Source organism: Olea europaea, unplaced genomic scaffold (genome assembly GCF_002742605.1).
Source record: "Olea europaea var. sylvestris unplaced genomic scaffold, O_europaea_v1 scaffold2484, whole genome shotgun sequence".
NCBI lineage: Eukaryota > Viridiplantae > Streptophyta > Magnoliopsida > Lamiales > Oleaceae > Olea > Olea europaea.
Window position 1 is genome coordinate 88,437 of NW_019243064.1, and position 11,145 is coordinate 99,581.

General features: G+C 33.7%; 1 protein-coding gene across 1 annotated transcript; it reads left to right on the forward strand.

Annotated features, from left to right (window-relative positions):
* The first annotated feature begins 7,784 nt into the window (after nt 1-7,784).
* Nucleotides 7,785-10,082, forward strand: LOC111382375. Its single transcript, XM_023006321.1, has 2 exons — nt 7,785-9,189; nt 9,343-10,082. The coding sequence occupies exons 1-2, from the start codon at nt 7,785-7,787 to the stop codon at nt 10,080-10,082; spliced, it is 2,145 nt and encodes a 714-aa protein (XP_022862089.1).
* Nucleotides 10,083-11,145: the final 1,063 nt, after the last annotated feature.

Genomic DNA, 11,145 nt, shown 5'->3' on the forward strand with positions numbered 1-11,145 from the left:
TTTGGCACTTGCATTGTTGTCAAGTGTCAATTGGATGGAAAAACTATTTGAAATTTAAATTGTCAAACAGGGTAATGTCAAGTGGCAAAGTGTAAACTAGGGTGTACACCATAGCGTACATGTAGCAATGTACATACCGATTGAACTTTGCTATTTGTACACTGATTTTTGACATGTTGTTTGACACTTGCATTATTTACAAGTGTCAACTAGATGTGAAAACTATTTGAAATTTAAACTGTCCAACAGGGTAATTTCACGTGGCAAAGTGTAAACTAATGTGTACATCATAGTATACATGTAGCATGGTTCTTACCGATTGAACTTTGCTATTTGTACACTAATTTTGACACGTTGTTTGACACATGCATTGTTGTCAAGTGTCAATTGGATGGAAAAATTGTTTAAAATTTAAACTGTCCAACACGATAATGTCATGTGGCAAAGTGTAACTAAAGTGTATACCATAGTGTACACTTTAGTGGTATACCATTGTGTACATGTTGTGAGGTTCTTATCAATTGAACTTTCCTATTTCTACACTGATTTTTGACACAATGTTTGACACTTGCATTATTGCCAAGTTTCAATTGGTTGGGAAAAATTATTTGAAATTTAAAAAGTCCGACAGGGTAATGTCACGTGGTAAAGTGTAAACTAAAGAGTACACCATAGTGTACTTGTCACAAGGTTCTTATCGATTGAACTTTGCTATTTGCTCACTGATTTTTGACATGTTTTTTGACACTTGTATTATTGTCAAGTGTCAATTAGATAGGACAAATGTTTGAAATTTAAACTATGCCGTAGGGTAATGTCAAGTGTCAAAGTGTAAACTAAGGTTTACACCATAGTATACATGTAGCAAGGTACTTACTGATTGAACTTTGTTATTTGTACATTGATTTTCGACATGTTGTTTGACAGTTGCATTATTTTCAAGTTTCAACTGGATGTGAAATCTATTTGAAATTTAAACTGTCCAACGAGGTAATTTCTCGTGTCAAAGTTTAAACTAAAGTGTACTCCATGGTGTACATGTAGCGAGGTTCTTACCGATTAACCTTTGCTATTTGTACACTGATTTTTGACACGTTGTTTGGCACTTGCCCTGTTGTCAAGTGTCAATTGGATGGGAAAATTGTTTGAAATTTAAACAGTCGAATAGGGTAATGTCACATGGGAAAGCATAAATTAAAGTGTACACCATAGTGTATATGTAGCAAGGTCCTTACGTATTGAACTTAGCTATTTGTACACTAATTTTTGACACGTTGTTTGACACTTGCACAGTGGTCAAGTGTCAATTGGATTGGAAAATTGTTTGAAATTTAAACTGTCCAACATGGTAATGTCACGTGGCAAAGTCTAAACTAAAGTGTACACCAATGTGCACATGTAGCAAGGTTCTCATCGATTAAACTTTGCTATTTGTACACTGATTTTTTACACGATGTTTGACACTTGTGTCATTGTCAAGTGTCAATTGGTTGGGGAAAATTACTTGAAATTTAAACTGTCCAAGCAAGGTTCTTACCGATTGAACTTTACTATTTATACATTAATTTTTGACACATTTTTTTACACTTGCATTGTTGTCAACTGTCAATATGATGGGATTACTGTTTGAAATTTAAATTATCCTACAAGGTAATGTCACGTGGAAAAGTGTAAACTATAGTGTGTAAACCATAGTGTACATGTCACAAGGTTCTTACCGATTGAACTTCACTATTTGTACACTGATTTTTGACATGTTGTTTGGCACTTGCATTGTTGTCAAGTGTAATTTGGATGGAGAAACTATTTGAAATTTAAATTGTCCGGTAGGGTAATGTCACGTGGCAAAGTGTAAATTAAAGTGTACACCATAGTGTACATGTAGCAAGACCCTTACTGATTGAACTTTGCTATTTGTACACTGATTTTTGACATGTCGTTTGATACTTGCATTGTTGTCAAGTGTCAATTGGATGGGAAAATCGTTTGAAATTAAAACAGTCTAAAAGGGTATTGTCATGTAGCAAGGTGTGAACTAAAATGTACACTATAGTGTACATGTAGCAAGGTTCTTATCGATTGAACTTTGCTATTTGTACACTGATTTTTGACACGATGCTTGACGCTTGCATTGTTGCCAAGTGCAATGCAAGCATCAATTGGTTGGGAAAAATTATTTCAAAATTAAACAGTTCAACAAGGTAATGTCATGCGGAACAGTGTAAACTAAAGTGTACACCATAGTGTACTTGTCACATGGTTCTTACCGATTGAACTTTGCTGTTTGTACAGTGATTTTTGACATGTTTTTTGACACTTGCATTGTTGTCAATTGTCAATTGGATGGGACAACTATTTGAAAATTTAAATAGCCCAACAGGGAAATGTCACGTGGTAAAATGTAAACTAAAGTGTACTCCTTAGTGAACATGTAGCAAGGTTCTTATCTATTGAACTTTGCTATTTGTACACTGATTTTGGACATGTTGCTCGACGCTTGCATTGTTGTCAAGTGTCAATTGGATGGGAAAACTATTTTAAATTTAAACTGTCCAACAGGGTAATGTCACCTGACAAATTGTAAATTAAAGTTTGCACCTTAGTGTACATGTAGCAAGGTTCTTGTCGATTGAACTTTACTATTTGTACACTGATTTTTGACACATTGTTTGACACTTGCATCATTGTCAAGTGTCAATTGGATGGGAAAACCATTTGAAATTTAAGCTGCTTGAAATTTAAACTGCCCAACAGGGTAATATCACGTGACAAAGTGTAAACTAAAAGATACACCATAGCGTACTTGTAACAAGGTTCTTACCGATTGAACTTTGCTATTTGTACACAAATTTTTGACACGTTGTTTAACACTTGCATTGTTTTTAAGTGTCAATTGGATGGGAAAATTGTTTGAAATTTAAAATGTCTAGTAGGGTAATGACCTGTGGCTAAGTGCAAACTAAAGTGTGTACAACATAGTGTACATGTCGCGAGGTTCTTACCAATTGAACTTTGCTATTTGTACAATGATTTTTCACACGTTGTTTGATACTTCCATTGTTGTCAAGTTTAATTTGGATGGAGAAACTTTTTGAAATTTAAACCGTCCAGCAGGATAATGTCACGTGGCAAAGCGTAAATTAAAGTGTACACTATAGTGTACGTGTAGCAAGGTCCTTACCGATTGAAATTTGCTATTTGTACACTGATTTTTGACACGTTATTAGACACTTGCATTGTTGTCAAGTGTCAATTGGATTGGAAAATTGTTTGAAATTTAAACTGTCCAACAGGATAATGTCACGTGGCAAAGTGTAAACTAAAGTGTACACCATCGTGTACATGTAGCAAGATTCTTATCGTTTGAACTTTGCGATTTGTACACTGATTTTTGACACGATATTTGACACTTGCATTGTTACAAAGTGTGAATTAGTTAGGGAAAATTATTTGAAATTTAAACTGTTCGATAGGGTAATGTCACGTGACAAAGTGTAAACTAAAGAGTACACCATTGTGCACTTGTCGCAAGGTTTTTTCTTACCGATTGAACTTTACTATTTGTACACTAATTTTTGACGCATTTTTTGACAATTGCATTGTTGTCAAGTGACAATTTGATGGGACAACTACTTGAAAAGTAAACTGTCCAGCAGGATAATGTCAATTGATAAAGTGTAAACTAAGGTTTACACCGTAGTGTACATGTAGCAAAGTACTTACCGATTGAACTTTGCTATTTGTACACTAATTTTCGTCACATTGTTTGACACTTGCACTGTTGTCAGGTGCCAATTGGATGTGAATACTGTTTGAAATTTATATTGTGCAATAGAGTAATGTCATGTGGCAAAGTGTAAACAAAAGTGTACCCCATAGTGTACATGCAGCAAGGTTCTTACTGATTGAACTTTGCTATTCGTACGCTGATTTTTGACACGTTGTTTGACACTTGTATTGTTGTCAAATGTCAATTGGATGGGAAAAATATTTGAAATTTGAACTATCCAACAGGGTAATGACACATGGTAAATTGTAAACTGAAGTGTACACCATAGTGTACATGTAGCAAGGTTCTTACCGATTGAACTTTGTATTTGTACACTGATTTTTGTCATGTTTTTTGACACTTGCATTGTTGTCAAGTTTCAATTGGATGGGAAAACTGTTTGAAATTTAAACGGTCTAAAAGGGTAATATCACATGGTGAAGTGTAAACTAAAGTGTACACCATAGTGTACATGTAGCAAGGTTCTTACCGATTGAACTTTGTATTTGTACACTGATTTTTGTCATGTTTTTTGACACTTGCATTGTTGTCAAGTTTCAATTGGATGGGAAAAATATTTGAAATTTGAACTATCCAACAGGGTAATGACACATGGTAAATTGTAAACTGAAGTGTACACCATAGTGTACATGTAGCAAGGTTCTTACCGATTGAACTTTGTATTTGTACACTGATTTTTGTCATGTTTTTTGACACTTGCATTGTTGTCAAGTTTCAATTGGATGGGAAAAATATTTGAAATTTGAACTATCCAACAGGGTAATGACACATGGTAAATTGTAAACTGAAGTGTACACCATAGTGTACATGTAGCAAGGTTCTTACCGATTGAACTTTGTATTTGTACACTGATTTTTGTCATGTTTTTTGACACTTGCATTGTTGTCAAGTTTCAATTGGATGGGAAAAATATTTGAAATTTGAACTATCCAACAGGGTAATGACACATGGTAAATTGTAAACTGAAGTGTACACCATAGTGTACATGTAGCAAGGTTCTTACCGATTGAACTTTGTATTTGTACACTGATTTTTGTCATGTTTTTTGACACTTGCATTGTTGTCAAGTTTCAATTGGATGGGAAAAATATTTGAAATTTGAACTATCCAACAGGGTAATGACACATGGTAAATTGTAAACTGAAGTGTACACCATAGTGTACATGTAGCAAGGTTCTTACCGATTGAACTTTGTATTTGTACACTGATTTTTGTCATGTTTTTTGACACTTGCATTGTTGTCAAGTTTCAATTGGATGGGAAAAATATTTGAAATTTGAACTATCCAACAGGGTAATGACACATGGTAAATTGTAAACTGAAGTGTACACCATAGTGTACATGTAGCAAGGTTCTTACCGATTGAACTTTGTATTTGTACACTGATTTTTGTCATGTTTTTTGACACTTGCATTGTTGTCAAGTTTCAATTGGATGGGAAAAATATTTGAAATTTGAACTATCCAACAGGGTAATGACACATGGTAAATTGTAAACTGAAGTGTACACCATAGTGTACATGTAGCAAGGTTCTTACCGATTGAACTTTGTATTTGTACACTGATTTTTGTCATGTTTTTTGACACTTGCATTGTTGTCAAGTGTCAATTGGATGGGAAAACTGTTTGAAATTTAAACTGTCCAACAGGGTAATATCACATGGCGAAGTGTAAACTAAAGTGTGTACCATAGTGTACATGTAGCAAGATTTTTATCGATTGAACTTTGCTATTTGTACACTGCTTCATGACACATCGTTTGACACTTGCATTGTTGTCAAGTGTCAATTGGATGGGAAAACTGTTTGAAATTTAAATTGGCCAATAGGGTAATGTCACGTGGCGAAGTGTAAACTAAAGTGTACACCATAGTGTACATGTAGCAAGGTCCTTAGCGATTGAACTTTGCTATTTGTACACTAATTTTCGACACGTTGTTTGACACTCGCATTGTTGTCAAGTGCCAATTGGATGTGAATATTGTTTGAAATTTATATTGTACAATAGAGTAATGTCACGTGGCAAAGTGTAAACAAAAGTGTACCCCATAGTGTACATGTAGCAAGGTTCTTATCGGTTGAACTTTGATATTCATACACTGATTTTTGACACGTTTTTTGACACTTGCATTGCTGTCAAGTGTCAATTGGATGGGAAAAATATTTGAAATTTGAACTATCCAGTAGGGTAATTGATTAGTGTCTAAAAGTGCTTCAAAGATATATCATTAATAAGGTATTTTACATTCACTTTGTTTGAAAACACTAATGTTAGTCTCTAATTTAAATTCTCTTGCCGTAAATTCAATTTCCATAAATACATGGTTAAAAATGAAATTAATTGAAATATGTATTTACATACATGTCGTCATGAGTATTATACATTTGAAAGAGTATCTATTGGATGTATTTCACATGTATTTCCAATTTAGAACAAGTGGAGCAAGTGGAGGAAAATAGTGTTGAAAAGTCAAAAATAGTGACTGTCTCAAGCAAGAAGCAGCTGTCAGTAAAATAATCATAACTTGAGCTTCAGACATTGGATCGAGGGGATTCAAGTTGGGTTGGAAAGATAGGGCATGTTTCTACAATATTTATGTTTCGAAAGAAGTCCAGCTTGTTACCTGCCGGATACAGCTTTACCTGTGAAGCAGCACTTATTGTTTTTATCATATCTGGAGTTATATAGATCCAATGAACCTGATATTTGAACAAATGGAAAGCTAACTCAAGTGAAAATAATTTATCTGTTGATCATAAATCCATATTCACTGCAAAATGTATCTGAAAATTGGCATCAAGTTGTATGTTCCAGCTGTCTTGAAGTTGGACAGAAACAAGTTGCATTGCCTACTTGAATTTTGGATGTTCCTTTGCCTATAAAAGGGGACCTTGGCCACAATTTTGAAGGATCAATTCTCTCCATCATATTCTAGCTTCCTTCATTTTCTTTGTAACATTTCACTATGTATTTCTAAACATTTAGCTAGAGCTAAGGGTGAAACTTTGATGAATGTTTAGTATTGTCTTTGATCTTTCATTTTGTTCTTCAATGTTCATCTTCTTACTTGGTTGAAGTATATGTTCTACAAATGGTTTTGGTTTGTTAAAGACTTTGATTTATTGTTGACAATTTTGGCACAATAAATGCTTAGATAATCTCTACATTCCAACAACTTATTTTGACATATTCTCTCAAACAATTATCAAGATCTATCTTTTAGTATATTTGAGATCAATATTTTATCTTCCATATTTTGTATGAGTTGAATAAAAGATCAATAGTAATTTCTACCCATTTATCCGAAGTGAATCCCCAACGCTCTGGTGTTCTTCTCCATCGTATTTCCACCAACCATTTACCATTCATAGAATAGTATATTTCCTTCCCCTGTGGTTTGACCTCAGACTTCCGAGTTTATTACTTGCGACAACCTGCACTTGGGTTTGCAACCTTAAAGTTGTAGCAAGTTTTTGGCGCCGTTGCCGGGGATTTGCGTCAAGGATTATTTTCTGCTACTTACTCTGAGGTTTTCTTCTCTTTCATAATCTTCACAAATCACGTTCCTTTTTCAATCTTATTGCTTTAGTTATTTTACTTTAAAGGAAGCCCGAGCCTCCTTCTTTTTTATTTTCTGTTTATTTTCTTTCCTTAAAGGGAAGGCCGAGCCTCCCGATCTGTCGTTTCTTTATTATATGGTTGGCTATGCCTCCTAATTTTTGTTCTTTACGTTATTATATGGTTGGCCATGCCACCTAATTTTCGTTCTTATTATATGGTTGGCTATGCCACCTAATTTTCGTTCTTTACTTCTATTTTTTTGTTATTTTATGTCATATTGGTATCGTGAATTAAATTCTCATCGTTTAGTTAAAGATAATTGTGAAACTTTTTTTAGTAATTTATTTGACTCAGCTCAACACTCGTTCACATCTTCCACCATGGCTGATAATGAAAGCGTACATGATGAAAATGAAAACCAACAAGCATGAACCATGCGTGATTACTTGCAACTTCCTCAAAATTCTGCTCCTTCATGTTTCATTTTCCCTCTTAATGCTAATAATTTTCGATTCAAGCTCGGTATGATTCCATTACTTCCTAATTTTCATGGCTTAGAATCCGAAAGTCCATATTTGCATCTTAAAGAATTTGAGGAAGTATGTGCCACATTTAACTATCAAACTTGTCCCAATGAAATTGTTAAATTGAAATTGTTTCCTTTTTCTGTAAAAGATAAAGCAAAAACTTGGCTTAACTCTTTAAAACCTAGGTCGATTGGCACATGGCAAGAAATGCAAAGTGAGTTTTTGAAGAAATTCTTTCCAGCACATAAAACTGATGCTTTGAAAAGACAAATCCAAAATTTTTCTCAAAAAACCAATGAAGCGTACTTTCAATATTTAGAAAGATTTAAAGATTTGTTAAATACATGCCCACATCATGGTTTTGAAAAATGGCGTACCATAAGTTTCTTTTATGATGGCCTAACTCCTGAAGCAAAACAATTTGTAGAAACGATGTGCAATGGTGAATTTTTAGATAAAGATATAGATGAAGCTTTGAAATTTCTAGATCATCTAGCTGAAAATTCTCAATCTTGGCAAACAGTAAAACCAATCGAAAACTCAATTAGATCTAATCTTGCTAGTTCTAGTGGAGGAAAATATCAATTGAGTCAAGATGATGATCTAAATGCTAGAATTGCTAGTTTATCTAGAAAGGTTGAAGCTATGGAATTAAGGAAAGTAAAGGAAGTTAAACCCGTGCAAAATGATGAAATTTGTAGCATTTGTGAAACTTTTGGTCATCTTACGCATGATTGTCCTAACATTCCAGTTTTCAAAGAAGTTTTACATGATCAAGCCAATGCTATGAACACTTTTAAAAAGCCTTTTTCTTCGCCATACTCAGAAACATATAATCAACAACGGAGAAATCATCCTAACTTTAGTTGGAGAGATGATAATCGTGTTCATTTATCACAACCTCAAGGGCTTTTAAAATTTCCTTCTTTTCCACCACCACAATCAAAGACTCTTGAGGAAACATTGCAGTCTTTTATGGAAGGACAAGCAAATATTAATAATCAAACTTCACAAGCCATCAATGAAATCAAGAACACACTTTCTTCATTGACCTCTTCTTTACGTTCTCAAGAGAAAGGCAAATTTCCTGCTCAACCTCAACCAAATCCTTCTGGACAATTTAATGTAAATGCTTCTAGTTCTTCTGAAAGTCAACAAGAAAATGCCAACTCCATCACGACTCTTCGTAGTGGAAAAATTATTGACAAAACCATCCCTTCAAAAGAACTAAAATCTGGTGGTACTTCAAAGCAAGAAAATGACGTTTCCAAAAGTGAGGAAAAGATCATTTCTGAACCTATTGTTGAAAAATGTCCCATTCCAGCTCCATTTCCTCAACGATTGCAACCAATTTCAAAACTCAACCATAATTCTGAAATTTTTGAACTTTTCAAACAAGTCAAAATTAACATACCATTATTGGATGCAATCAAACAAGTTCCTTCATATGCAAAATTTTTAAAAGACTTGTGCACTGTCAAGAGGAAACTTAATGTTCAACAGAAAGTATTTTTGACAGAGAATGTGAGCTCAATCATTCAACAAAACACTCCACCTAAATTCAAAGATCCTGATTGTTCAACAATTTCTTGTGTGATTGGGAATAATAGGATAAAGCGTGCTTTGCTTGATCTTGGTGCTAGTGTTAACCTATTACCTTTTTCTGTGCTTGAGCAACTTGGTTTGGGAGAGCTTAAGCCAACAACAACAACACTCCAACTTGTTGATCGTTCAGTAAAAGTTCCAAGAGGAGTTGTAGAGGATGTTCTAGTTCAAACTTATAAATTCTATTATCCGATTGATTTTATAGTTTTGGACACACATCCTGTTTTAAATTCAAATGCACAAATACGTGTCATTTTAGGATGCCGCTTTCTTGCTACTTCAAATGCGTTGATAAATTGTAGAAATGGTATCTTGAAACTCTCTTTTGGAAATATGACTGTGGAAATGAATATTTTTAACATTTGCAAGCAACATGGAGATACAGATGATTTGCATGAAGTAGATCTTATTGAACAACTTGTTAATGATCAGTTTATCGCTACATCTTCATATGATGCACTAGAATTTGAATTCAACGATAATTCTAAAAATTCGCATACGATTTCAAGTGTTCAAGAGCCAAAGCTCGATTTGAAACCATTTTTTGAGAATTTCTCTAGATTGGAAGAGTCCGTTGCTATACATGATTCTAAAGATTGATATCCTTTTCTCATTATTTTATTTTGTATGTTTCTTTTCAGTTTTATAATGTTGTGTGTTTGTTTTAGGTGTGTTTCTTTTATTGTTGTTTTTCTTTACTAATGAAATTGAAGGTTTGTTTAGGCCAAGTTTATGCAGACTTTCTAGGTAAAGCTCAAAACTCGTCCCTTTATTCAAAATTTTGCTCCTTATTGTCCTTCATAAATTTTGCACATTTAATCTTTACATTAAGGACAATGTTTCATTTAGGTTGGGGGAAAGGAATCAAAATGTTCAAAAAAAATAATAATAATAATAATAAAAAAGAAAAAAAAATTTTACTGACCGATAAAAATATTTGAAATTGTTTTTATATTATTGTCACTAGGGGATGCTGCTTTGATTTAGTTTAAGCTTGTTCGTGTTAGATTGATTTACATTGAGCACAATAATCAAGAAAATCACATATTATTTAGATTGGATCAATGGATAGAATATGTAGAATTAACTATAACAAAAAAAAATCCAATAAACCAATTCTAGGATAGTTTGGGATGGTTGAGCTGTTGTGGGGAGACATTGAGATAGATGTGGATTCCATGTGTGTTAAATTTTGTGTGGATTGCTTAAGACCAATGAAATGATATTTAGGTGAAAATCTAAAGTTAAAGATCGATTTTCGAGAATAAGTGTTTAATGAGGGGCATTGCACTAATCATTGCATAGAAGGGAAAAAGCTGCCATGTTGTGAAGCTACCCTAAAAGAGCCCAGTGAGGAAAATTATATACATAAAAAGAGATAGGCTAGTGCATGAAACAGAATATGCACGGCAAACTTGAAAAAAAGCAGGTGCATGAAACAGAAGATGCACTACATGCCTTGATTAAGTCCCAAACACTTATTTTAGAGAATTAGGCCTTTTATAAGGGATTAGTAGCTTATTTGATTCTTGGAGGTTGTATCAATCAAAATTAAGGAGAATCCTCATTTATTGATGTGTTGAGCTACAATTAGTAAAATCTAACCAAACTAGATATGGTGAGTAATAGTATATAAATTTAACCATACACTACACCTTGGGAA